The 13,385-nt window shown below is 49.3% G+C and overlaps 1 protein-coding gene, 1 long non-coding RNA gene and 1 pseudogene across 2 annotated transcripts in view; 1 reads left to right on the top strand and 2 right to left on the bottom strand.

The window, feature by feature from the left end:
• The window catches only part of LOC120940504, a 34,584-nt gene extending 28,713 nt beyond the window's left edge, over positions 1-5,871 (bottom strand). The window contains exon 1 of the long non-coding RNA XR_005749434.1: positions 5,706-5,871. This is a non-coding gene — a long non-coding RNA (uncharacterized LOC120940504). The remainder of the gene's footprint in view (positions 1-5,705) is intronic.
• Positions 1,217-1,335, bottom strand: LOC120942240 (annotated as a pseudogene).
• Positions 5,872-5,901: 30 nt separating the features above from the next.
• LOC120940503 (terminal nucleotidyltransferase 4B-like) overlaps positions 5,902-13,385 on the top strand; it is a 1,128,146-nt gene continuing 1,120,662 nt past the window's right edge. The window contains exons 1-2 of the mRNA XM_040353420.1: positions 5,902-6,001; positions 6,144-7,244. Coding sequence (XP_040209354.1) covers positions 6,397-7,244 — 848 coding nt within the window. The 5' untranslated portion in view covers positions 5,902-6,001; positions 6,144-6,396. The remainder of the gene's footprint in view (positions 6,002-6,143; positions 7,245-13,385) is intronic.

Raw genomic sequence — 13,385 nt, 5'->3', positions numbered from 1 at the left:
CGCGTACCACGCCTAAAGTATGAAAGACAACCTCTGTAGGATGTGCCGGCCGAGGACAGAAGGATGGAAGAAACAATGTCCTTACTCCGGCGACAAGTCGGAACCACCTTCGGAAGAAAGAAAAGTCGCGGACGCACCACCACCTAAGCCTATGAAGGAGCGCCAACTCAGAAACCCCTCTAACAGAGGTAAAGGCCACTTAAAAGGGGCCACTTCTGAGAAAGTGTCAAGAGAAAATCTCTCTGATATTTCCAAAAGGAAGGTTCCTGAGAACCGAGAGCGCCAGAGTCAAAACTCATGGGGGAAGAGATGGGCCAAGAGGCGAAAGTATAGGACAAGCCCCCTCCACAAAAAAGGTACCCACCAGGGAACGGCCACAAAAAGGCCACTGAAGGAACACGGTAAGGCTGAAATCTGCCCCAAACTAATTTTGATCCACTTCAAGCTGTAAAAAAGAGCAGGCCCATGGACACCGAGTACGTCAGTGGACGTCACTCCATCTCTTCGCACCAAGAGATGTAGATCAGCCAGACATGACGGTAGGTCCTCCGGAAGACGACTACCGTGCCCTCATCATTGTTGAGATGACCAAGTCGGACAGACGCCGGTCCCTTAAAGTCTGGCTTCCAATAGCCCTGTTGAGCAAGTCAGCGACTGTACAACAGGACGAAGTATGGAACCCCGAGACAGAAGGACCTCCTGCCCTGGCAACCGCCAGAGTACCTCCCCTACCAGACGCCCGATTTCGGTGCACCAAGGACGCCAAGGCCAATCTGGAGCTATTAAAATCGTCGGGATTCCTCAGCCTCCACTGTGTGTAGCAGCCGGGGAAGCCACTACAATGGGGGAAAGGCATAAATTCGCTGAGACAGACCCCCACAGGGCCACCAGCGCGACTTGCGCGTCTGTACCAGATCACTAGATCTGGCCACAAACCTTGATACCCCTGTGGCTAAAACGAGTGGCTAGGAGATCCCTGCCCTGCGAGGCTCACCTCCTGCAAGAGAGTTGACTCCATGTGCCAAGACCAGTTGTCCTGGTCCAACATCAGGCGACTCCAGTAGCCTGCCTGCCGGTATACCTGATGGAAGCCCGAAGCCACCGGCATGGCGTTGTCAGGTTGAATCTAGATCGGACGACCTTGCAACCCCCTCAACCATGAGGAGAGGCATAGCCTGACCGCCCACAGTACTAGGACAAGTAACTGGAAAGACCGGGTCTACGGCACCTGGTATTTCCAGGTGGACTCCCACCCAGGTAATAACCAGGCCCGAGCCTGGGTAGTTACCGAGATCCGACGAGACCGGGCACATACAGGGCGGTGTGGCCGTAGGTCCACTCAAGTCCAGTGACTCTGGGCCGACCGGACCCCCCAGGCGCCCCACAACCCTAGAGGTTGGCGTCCGTTGTAATCACCGTCCACAGAAAGGAAGAAACCACTTTCCGGACCGACAAGTCAGGGATCTCAGCCACCAATTCAGAGACACACTCACTAGGTGGCGCACCTGAATCTGATGATTCGTATCCACTCGGACAGCATTTCCCTCTGGAAAAAAATATAAGCGTGAAACTGGGCATACGGTACCGCCTCGGAGGTGGCTACCCACAAACCTAGGATTTGCATGCAAACGGAGAGAGATCAATTGCGTGATGCCAATAACTTCACCGCCGACTGAAGAATCTGCAAGTTCTCCAGGGGAAAAAAGACCTTCGCCACCGAGGAGTCCGGAAGCCGTAGGCACTCCAAACTGAGTCGGAACCAGGACCGACTCCAAATGTTTAACACCCACCCGAATTCACGGAGGGTCCGAAAAGCTACAGCCACAACCTCTGTATCAGAAGGTCGTCTAAGTAGCCATGATGGCAAGGCCTCGCTGTCCCAACAAGGTTAGCATAAGCCTCGGTGAAAACCATTGGTGCTGGCGCCAGATCAAAAGGGAGGACCACAACTGACAGTGGACATCCCCAACACGAGGCACAGAAAAACCTCTGTGACCTGCGCAAAGTGAGACATGCATGTATGCGTCCTTAATGTCCAAGGACGCCAGAAAGTCCCCCGGATGGAGCGCAGCTACCACCGAACGAATGGATTCCGAGCGGAACTACCCATCATTCACAAAGGCCCTTGAAGCCCAAAATCGGGTGGACCATGTCATCCTTGGGACCGAGAACAGGTTTGGATAGAATCCCTCAAACCTCTAGTCCTGCAGGAAAGATGAAATCACCCCGCAGCTTAGCAAGTCCCACCCAGCCCCAAGGCAGACCGACGAGCCGGGAGAGGGAGACACGAGGGAATAAATCTGTGTTCGGTGGATCGGGTGGGACCCTATCTAGTGCTCCGAAGATACCACCTCGCGGACCCACTGGTCGGGGAGCAGGGAGGTTCACCGAGCTGTTAACAGCAAAGGCGAACCCCCACCTCAGAGACGGCATTGGCAGGTCTGGGTGCCGGCGCGATTGGCTTACGCACCCAGGGACGGATCAGTCCCCCAAGCTGAGCCCTTGTCGTCCCGGGAGGTTCGCCCGCGGACCCTGACTGACGAAAAAATAGCGCTTTGGTGTGGAAAGAGAAGGACCCGGCCAACGGCAGGGTCCCTTCCCCCTGGAGGCCTGAAGGAGGAGAGCGCTCTTCCCTCCAGTGACATTCTTGATAATGTCGTCTAGCGAGGACCCAAAAGGTCTCCCACCCATTAAGGGTAAATCCATCAGGGCGTATGTTAGAGGCCTGGCCAGCAGACCAGTATCCCAACCAGAGAAGGCGCCATCTCTGAAACCAAAGCCCTGGATATCAAGGGCGCTGCATTTCAGTAAAACATCACAGAAATACAAGGCCCTGGACCCTTTTGCTGGTCCGTTAGCCTAATAACTTCAGGAGAGAGCCGGCGCTCCTCCACTGTATGGTGCAAAATGCTCACCTGTGAGCGACTTGGATTCCAGAGTAGTGGCCACAATAGGCCGCAAGGAAGACCCCAGCATGATAGACATGGAACGGGTCAGAACGTCGGATCTTCTCAGTCAAATCCATACAAGCGGGGGTGTCCCGCAATAGGGGGGGGTGGTCACCTATACATGACCCCCAGAGGGTCCACCACCAGAGAAGAAGCCCACTGTCTTAAAAAAAAAAAAAAGGCTCTCCTCAAGGGGCACTGAGCCGCCAGGCGGTGAGGGACTACAAAAGCCCTCAGTGGCTTTTCTCATTCCGCATCTTAAAGATTAGCAAAGAAAGGGCACAGAAGGAAAAACCTACACAGAACGGTCTGATTTGTGTGATCCCAAAAAAGACCGAGCCCTCAACGGAAACCCAGCTGCACTATCCAGCTACAGAAAGTCCCATACGGCAGTGAGAAGCGCACCCTTAAGTGCCTTATCCTGCACCCCCAGGTATCTGGTCCATGGCTCCATTGTGACAGAGCATTCCCCAGGGGATAACGGGGGGGGGGGGGGGCCCTCCTTTAACCCCGGCCCATCCGCAGTCCACCTCCACCCTGGCACGAAAATGTCCAGGACAAACAGTAAAAAAAAAAAAAAAAAAAAAAAGACATCTGTGGGGATCCCAGGTATTAGACACCCGCTGCCATCACAACATGTAGGGGAAGGACCAGATACTGACACCAAATAGAGCAACAGATACACTAGTGTGTATGTATAACATGCCATTGTGTCACCAGAAAACATAAGCTCCCATGCCCTATTCAGGGCAACTTACCCTTTGCTGCGCTGGTCAGGGGTATCAGGAGACTCACCGAGGAGGGGACTGTCCAGCGCCGCCATCCGCCACAGCACACGGCGTGTGGGGAGGAAAAAACAATGTGAGGTAACTTGCTTCACCGCCGCGGCATCCGAAGGGACCTGTGTGCGCTGTAGATTCAGCACTAGGGGTCTGCCAAGATGGCCGCCGAACATCCTCGGAGCACGGCTACGGCAAAATGGCCGCCAATCGGAGTTTTCAATGCAATTGAAAACCACCCCAAAAATGGCGCCAGAGCCGACCGCAAAAAAACTCAGGCCAGACACAGTCTCCTCAGGGAGGCCACCCCCCCCCCCCCGACAGCGGCAAGTGTTAGCAATGCAGCAGAGGGAAAGGAGCAGGGAAGGGGGAGAAGAGGAACCCCAGGAATGCCCAGCCGTACCAACCCACCTAAGCGGGAGGGACTGTACTTACCAGTGGACCGGGCTGTCGGCCGGGTCCACTGTGAGTGAGACAACACCACAGCCCAGTCATATGTGGACCTCGGAGCAAAGCTCACCGGCCACACCAGGAGCTATGGGGTATGGTGTGGCAGACCAAGCCTCTTTGCAAAGGTGTGCCGACGCTTGCTGGTCGGACTGAGTAGACTACAAGGATCTATATTATCCAGCCTGTCTCTCAGCCGACAGATGAAAGAAGATTCTTCAAGAAAAAATTTAAATAAAAGCAAATTTCTCTTCAGGCGTTGGGCCCAAAGGGAGCCATACGTCCTTCTCCTTTGCTAGGCAGAACAAAACTGAGGCTGCACCTGCAGTGAGGAGGGCTAGCGGTGCTATTCGGCCCGCTAGGGTTAAAAGTGCCCGCAAAGCAGAGCTGCAGCGGCACTTTGCTGGCGGTGCTGCCCATTGATTTCAATGGGCAGGGGCGCTTTAGGCTACAGCTCCTCAAAGATGCGGCTAGCCAGTGGCGTCACTAGGGTTGGTGTCACCTGATGCGAAAAAAAAATGGTGTCACCCCCCACCATTTATAGTCCCCCTCAGTACAGGCCCCCCTCCACTAAGTACAGACCCCCCTCCCGCACTATAGATTCCCCCTTCCTCAGTACAGACCTCCCTCCATCAATATAGACCCCCTCCCTCAGTACAGACCCCCCCTCCCTCAGTATAAACCTCCCCACCTCAGTGCAGACCGCTCCATCAGTACAGACCCCCCCAGCAGTACAGACACCCCCCAGTTACAGACCACCCCTTTGGTGCAAACCCCAGCAGTACACCCCCCCCCCCTCAGTTACAGACACCCACCTTGGTGCAGATCACAGCAGTACAGACACCCCCTCCCCTCATCGGTATAGACGCCCCCTTACCTTACAGACCTCAAAACAGAGTAGCAGATACACACAGCGGTGTGTCCCTCGAGTGTGGGCTTCTCCTCCTCTGGGGATGTAAACAGAGAGGAGGGGGCAGCGGCTTCCTTCCGTTCCGCTGAGGGACACAGCCGCGGCACGAGGCACAGGGCAGTGTTAGTGTGGTCACCCCCTCTGATGAGTGTCACCCGGGCCCACCACCCCCCCTTGCACCTGGCTAGCAACGCCGCTGCAGCTAGCCAGATTTTTTTTACTGTCCTGCCAGCGCACTGCTCCACTGTGAAAGCCCTTGGGCTCTTTCAGGGCGCTATTTTTAGCGCTATAGTGCCTCGGTGTGAAAGTAGCCTTACCAGGGTTGCCAACTTTCAGTAAATTTATGAACAGTTTGTAAAATCTGTAACTTTTTCATCTGTCTGTGAATGTCTATTATGAACATGCAGACCGCATGTCCATAATAGACATTCATGGGCAGATGCAAATGTTACAGATTTTGCAAACTTTTTGTAAATTTGCTGAAAGTTGGCAACCCTGAGCCTTACTGACAGCAGCACTCCTAATCAGCAATACTTGCACAATACAAGCCCGCCTCCAGTCCGTTATGAATTCAGACACAATGCTAACATAACAGAAAAGGAAGCTATGAAAGCTACTAACCACATCAGCCGGTTTGGTTCCACGTAATGAATCTCCGTCCGGTCTAATGACCCGGCACGGCTCCTAATAGGTTTCTCTACATTATACAAACAGCGCGGTATAAACATTAACCCTTTTCCTGCCTTCACTCATAGAAGATCCCAGGGTCACCTGGCGTCCGATTCATTTGGCGAGGATTTAAAAAAGGTGCGGGGCATGCGCGCGGACACATTTCTGTGGTTTCTTTTGTGAGCGTGACGCACATCGCTGATCCATTGAGTGCAAAGTAGACGTTTGATTGATTGCCAATGCAGCGGGTGAGTACACCCGGGGGTTGGGGATCTCCTGTTGTATTCCTAGCTTTCTTGGAGGCTATGCTACAGATATTGTGTTGGTGTTTTGACTACTGTAGAGATCCCTCTATGTTATGTCTAATCAATCATTTGTGTATCTTTGCAGATGGAGCACCAGTCCGCTCACAGCATCTTCCTCTGGTCCTGAGTGTAAACTAAAGACAAACCTTTCCAACTCCTTGTGTCTGCAGGCTGCATTATAAGAACACGTTTAGAATCCAGTTTATCTGGACTCAAAACCCTATAAAGTTTAATCCAGAGTAACTTTTAAATATATTTTATACCCTTTTAATCCCCTCAATTTGAAACCTATACCTTTTCTATACAACTCTTGTTGATTTGCTGTTGGAATCTCTATCATGGATCCACATCTATCTTGGATACAACCAGAACAAAAAGGTCCAGCAAATGCTGTTTGGATGCAGATATGGGAGATGTCCCAAGATGTGCACAACTCACATAATGGAGAAGCGCCACCTGATTCTGCAAAGCTAGGCCAAGCTTTAAGTCCTGAAATCTCAGATGGATCTCGTACTCGCTCATCCGATCTAGGTCTTCATGCTGGCAAATTAAATATGTATGATAAAGCACTTCAGTCCAGTCCTCATTCTCACCCAGTCACCCCCAGGTCTTTCTCACCTGAAGATCTGAATGAAGATGATGTCCCAGTGGTTGCTGGCTGTGCTTTGCCTCCATCTACAACCTTTCAGGCCTATGGATATTCTCTTTTTTCAAGACCGCAGAGAAATGCCTCAGTGTCCTCTTTTTGTTCATCTTCTGATTATGGTACTGATATTTGTAGGTGTTCCTCACCTGCTGGTAATGGATTAGACCATGTTCATGGCTCACCAAGTTTTTCAATCCCTGGTCCGATGCAGTGCGGTTATTATGACAACGTGTTTAATGACACTATGTATAGTCAGTGTACAAACTCTACCAATTTTGGGCAGAGGCCAGATTGCCCTCTTTTGGACAATGGAGACCTGCATCACCAAATTCTCGATCACATTTCTGTTTGCAATGAACAGTCCCGTTTTTATCGTGGTGTTCGACGTAAGCAAGGAAATAAAACAAGCACTTTTGGCACAAACTTTCTCCTAGCTGAAGGACTAAGTGGAGGGGCACCCTGGATAGAAGGCCGAAACTACTTGCAGTGTTTCAGTGGCACTCCATGGAAAAGGAAGCAATATGGACCTGGCATGCAGGGGTAAGATCATGGCAACTGTATTTTTGTTTATCTAGGGTATGGCAGCCATGGCAAGTGCCATGGGCGCCATATGAAGGGGGCGCTGGTGAGTGGCTGGGCAGCAATGCACTTACCATGGTGTGATGGTCTCTTCTTCCCTCCAGGCTCCTGAGCATAGGCTGGATCTCCTTTTCAGCACCTTTACTAATGGACAATGGCAGCGCTGCAAGTGGGACGATTTCTAATTTCTTACTCCTGTAAGTGCAGTCGCTGGTCGCGGAGTAAGCAGGCATCTGCATTTCCCGATGCTACCTCTATAGTTCCGGCGACAGCAGCCCTGACAGCTGAATATCACTTCTCCGCCTGCTGTCAGGGATGCTATATCCAGGACTATAGCGGTGGCATCAGGCCGGTGTATTTCTCGACAGGACACCTGGACTGTGGACTCAGTCAGGAGGTGTCTCCTCACAGGCCTTCTGACTCGAGATCCTATTAGTACAAAAGCAGAGCCCAGCCACCTGCCCAGCAGGAGGGACGGCTGTACTGCCGGTGCCTTATGCTGAAACTCTTGAATAAGATGCAGGAACATTTTCATGCTTTCCCCTCTACCTGCAGGCCATGGCTCCTTTGTAGTCTAAATCATAATTTTTTTGGACCCCATGAGATCACAGGGGCCCAGAAGGCTGTAAAATGGAGGGATTATTTCTTCTAATTCGGCTTGCTGAAATATCAACTCCTCCCCACTTGTATGTAGTTAAAGCGGGGGTTCACCCTTAGAGGGCACTTTTCCCCCTTAGATTCCTGCTCGTTATTACTAGGGGAATCGGCTATTTATTTTAAAATATGTGCAGTACTTACCCGTTTACGAGACACATCCTCTCCGTCGCTTCCGGGTATGGGCTTCGGGAATGGGCGTTCCTTCTTGATTGACAGGTTTCCGAGAGGCTTCCGACGGTCGCATCCATCGCGTCACGATTTTCCGAAAGAAGCCGAACGTCGGTGCGCAGGCGCAGTATAGAGCCGCACCGACGTTCGGCTTCTTTCGGCTACGAGTGACGCGACGGATGCGACCGTCGGAAGCCTCTCGGAAGGCTGTCACTCAAGAAGGAACGCCCGCTCCCGAAGACCCATACCCGGAAGCGACGGAAGAAGATGCAGGGTAAGTACTGCTTATATTTTAATATAAATAGCCGATTCCCCTAGACCGAACGAGCAGGAAGCTAAGGGGAGATTTTTTTTTTTTTTTTAAATGGGTGAACTCCCGCTTTAATGGCAATAAAGGCTCTCCCATTCCATCTGGTCGGATTGGCAGCGCACAAAGGAGGAGGAGGAACATCAGTTTCTCCCTCTCCTCTGTGACAAATGAGGCCATAAGTTATGAAGATTTCCTCACTTCCAGTATCGGTTCTGCATTTACCTGGCTGGTACCAGCTAAGAAAGCAGCCAATAAGCCTTGGAGGGCACATTTAACCTCTTGATCGCCCCTAGTGTTAAGCCCTTCCCTGCCAGTGACATTTATACAGTAATCGGTGCATTTTTATAATACTGATTTCTGTATAAATGCCAATGGTCCCAAAATAGTGTCAAGTGTCCACCGCAATGTGGCACTCCCGATAAAAATCAGATCGCTGTCATTGCTAGTAAAAACGATAAATAAAAATGCCATAATTCTATCCCCTATTTTGTAGAGACGATAACTTTTGTGCAATCCAATCAATATACGCTTATTGCGATTTTTTACCAAAAATATGAAGAATACATATCGGCCTAAACTAAAGAAAACAAATATTTTTTTTAAAAAAAATTTGGATATTTATCATAGCAAAAATACTGTCTATTTTCAAAATTGACGGCCTTTTTTGTTTATAGCGCAAAAAATAAACTGCAGAGGTGATGAAATACCACCAAAAGAAAGCTTTATTTGTGGGGGAAAAAAATGATCAAAATTTTAATTTGGGTACAACGTCCCATGACCACACAATTCTCATTCAAAGTATGACAGTGCTGAAAGCTGAAAATTGGCCTGGGCAGGAAGGGGGTGAAAATGCCATGTATTGAAGTGGTTAAAGGTCATCTCTGGGTAAAATTTCCTTTCACCATGCAGAGTGGGGCTCCACCTGCACTGTCATTCAACTGCTCGTTTTTTTTTCTAGGAGTGAGGAGAAAGCTCATACTCGCCTGATCCGCTTCTACCATGCTTCCCCCCACAGTCCAGCGGTGGACTGTTCCGGTTTATGGCCTCTGCTCACACCAGTACGGTTTTGAAATCGCGCTACTTAAACGCAAATTTCAAAGCAGCACAACAATGCGATTTGCACTGCCTATTTAATTGCGGCTACAGCAGAAGTCTATGTAAGTCGCAATGAAATCTGCAAAAGGTAATGCTAAAATCCTTTTCAAAGTCGCTGCAACACAAATCGCAGGAATCAATGTTTCCATTGCCTACAATGGGGTGCGAATTGTCAAGCAGTTTGGACATGTCAAAATCTCATGACAAATCACACCTGCGTGAACGTGGGACTGTTGAGGTCAGGAACTGTCCATTTTCGAGGCCGCTGGACCGCAGGAGGGGGGCAAGAGCTGAAGGGGACCAATCTTGTGTGGGGTCGATCAGCAGGTTGCTTAAGTATATCTGCGCTGTCCTCTGTCCTTGAACTAAACGAGCAGTTAACCCTTGCAGTACAGGCACAGCCCACTGCACAGGATTATTTTTTTACCGGAGTTCAACCACTTGCTTACTGGGCACATATACCCCCTTCCTGCCCAGGCAAAATTTTAGCTTTTGGCACTGTAAATTTTTGAATGAGAATTGTGCGCTCGTGCGACACGGCTCCCAAACAAAATTGACGTCCTTTTTTTTTCCACAAATAGAGCTTTCTTTTGGTATTTGATCATCTCTGCGGGTTTTTTATTTTTATATATATATATATATATATATATATATATATATATATATATATATATATATATATATATATATATATATATATTAGGGGTGCAACGGATCAAAAAACTCACGGTTCGGATTGTTCCTCGGATCAGGAGTCACGGATCAGATCATTTTTCGGATCGGCAAAAAAAAAAATCTCCCCCACTGTAATATCCACATGTCCCCCCCCCCCCCCCACCAACTATAGTACCCCCTCAGTGCAGACACCCCCCTCCTCAGTACAGTGACCCCCCCCCCTCAGTACAGTGACCCCCCCTCCTCAGTACAGTGACCCCCCCTCCTCAGTACAGTGACCCCCCCTCCTCAGTACAGTGACCCCCCCATCCTCAGTACAGTGACCCCCCCTCCTCAGTACAGTGACCCCCCCCCTCCTCAGTACAGTGACCCCCCCCCTCCTCAGTACAGTGACCCCCCCCTCCTCTGTACAGTGACCCCCCCCTCCTCTGTACAGTGACCCCCCCCTCCTCTGTACAGTGATCCCCCCCCTCAGTACAGTGACCCCCCTCAGTACAGTGACCCCCCCTCCTCAGTACAGTGACCCCTCCTCAGTACAGTGACCCCTCCTCAGTACAGTGACCCCCCCTCATTACAGTGACCCCCCCTCCTCATTACAGTGACCCCCCCTCCCCCCCCCTCAGTACAGTACCGACAGGCACTCCCCGGCTCCGGAGCTAGGCCGAAGCCGCGGCCTTTCCTAGCGTTATGGTCGCGGCTCCGGAGGTAGGCCGAAGCAGCGGCCATAACATTAGGAAAGGCTGCGGCTTCGGCCTAGCTCCGGAGCCGCCGCCGTAACATTAGGAAAGGCCGCGGCTTCGGCCTAGCTCCGGAGCCGTGGCAATCCGCGGATCACAGTGTGATCCGATCCGAAGGGGGTGACCCGTTCGGATCACGGATCAACTGTGATCCGTTGCACCCCTAATATATATATATATATATATATATATATATATATATATATATATATATATATATATATATATATATATATATATATATATATATATATATATATTTTTTTTTTTCTGTTTAGGCCGATACGTGTTCTACATATTTTTGGTAAAAAAATCGCAATAAGCCTATAGTGATTGGTTTGCGCAAAAGTTATAGCACTTACAAAATGGGGGATAGAATTATGACTTTTTTATTGTGACTGGCAGGGAAGGGGTTAACGCTAGGGGACGAGGAAGGGGTTAAATGTGTTTCCTAGGAGTGATTCTTACTGTGGGGGAGGGGGCTGACTGGGGAGGTGACCGATCTGTGTCCCTATGTACACACCATTGGTCTCTTCTTTCTGACAGGACATGTCCCTGGCAGGACGTGAATCTGTGTGTTTACACACACAGATCCACGTCCTTGGCTGTGTAAGGGCCGATCGCGGGTACCTGGCGGACATCGCGGCTGCTAGGCATGTGCCGGTACCTGGCTGGAGGAGACGAGTACGTCAAGATGTCATCCCGGCATTGTAGAACCACCTTGTGGCCGTCAAACTACAATGGCCCGGATGCAAAGTGGTTAAAGGTGGTGGCTGTATTGTGGTGTCCTTTTATGAAGCAGTGCAATCTATTCACTGCTTTGTTCTCCGTCATTCACAGAGATTTTTCTCCTCTGGGTGCCAGTTTATGAAGCGGAGAAGATCGCTTCACCCTTGGAGGAGTGAAATGATCTACCAACGCTTCAAACAGTGAACTGTCCCTGATACTGGAATCTCGTGAGACTTTACGAGATTACAGTACCAAAAATTCACAAACACCGAGATGTCAGTTTATTGAGCAGTGATAAATTATCACCGCTCAGTACACTGACAGACGGCGTGTAACGAGTCCCCCCTACATAATATATAGATATATTGTATACACACACACACACACACTATATATACATGTGTGTGTGTATATACACACACCTTGTGTGTGTGTGTGTGTGTATATATATATATATATATATATATATACACAGGGGGAAATAGTGTTGGGGGGGGGGGTCTGAACGAGGTAGAAGGAAGCTAAAAATCTTCCTCCTCAGATCCCCCGAGATTCCCTCTTCACTCCCCAATTCACCCCCTCTGAGATGGTGAATCGGGGAGTGTGAATTCTGACTCGGATCTCCAGTAAAGTGCTCAGATCACAGCTTCATAAACTGGCCGTTGCTGTGTCAGTCTGAGGATTCTCTGTGTGCGGAGATCATCGGCAGGAGAACAAGTTTAAACACTTCTCCGATTATCACTGTTTATGGACTCTGGCGATCCTTGGGATCACCGCTGTTAACTGCTTCAAAAACAGACACCTTTGTGCGGTTTTTTTTCTACTTTGTGATCACATAAAGATCCTAAGTTCTGGAGGTATTTTTTGTAGCTCAAATTGGGCAGATTTGCGTGTTTTTTTATTTCCATAGAAATTATTGGAAACGTGTGATTTGTGGATTTTTGCGCAATTTTCTGCTAAAAAAAATAACGAAAAATCATCATAATACCTAAAATTAAAATGTAATACTAAAAAATAATAAAGGGTGTTTATTTTCTTTAACCTCCCTGGCGGTATCCCCGAGCGTGACTCGGGGTGGATTTTTGATGCTAGGATCGGTATCCCCGAGTCACGCTCGGGGTAGATGTGCAGAGTGTGCAGCGGCGTGGCTTACCTGCTCCCAGCATCCACAGACAAGTTACTCACCTTGTCCCTGGATCCAGCGGTGCATCCCCGCTGTGTGAGCGAGCGGGACCTCGCTCGATTCACACAGTGTCCCTGTGTGCCGCCGATCTCCGTTCCCTGCGATGTTACGATGCACGGGGGCGGAGAACGGCGCCAAATTAAAAAAAAATAAACAAACGGATTACATACAGTATACCGTGATCTTATAGATTACAGTACTGTATGTAAAAAATACACACCCTCCTTGTCCCTAGTGGTCTGCCCAGTGTCCTACTTTTATATAATAAAAACTATTCTTTCTGCCTGCAAACTGTAGATTGTCCAAAAGTGTCCCTTTATGTCAAAAGTGGTTTAGAGCAGCTAGAAAACAGCGATAATAAATTATAATCACTTGCAGAATTGTGCGATAGCGATTTGTGGGGAAATTTGTCTTAAAAAAATAAAAGTAATGACAGCGACAATTCTGCAACTGAGCAAATTTCAGTGATTTTGACTTGATTACATTATTGAATATTTTTTATTATAATTATATTATTTGTTATAATTATTTATTATATTATAATTTTG

This window comes from Rana temporaria, chromosome 5 (genome assembly GCF_905171775.1).
Source record: "Rana temporaria chromosome 5, aRanTem1.1, whole genome shotgun sequence".
NCBI classification, from domain to species: domain Eukaryota; kingdom Metazoa; phylum Chordata; class Amphibia; order Anura; family Ranidae; genus Rana; species Rana temporaria.
This window is presented reverse-complemented; position numbering and strand designations above follow the sequence as displayed.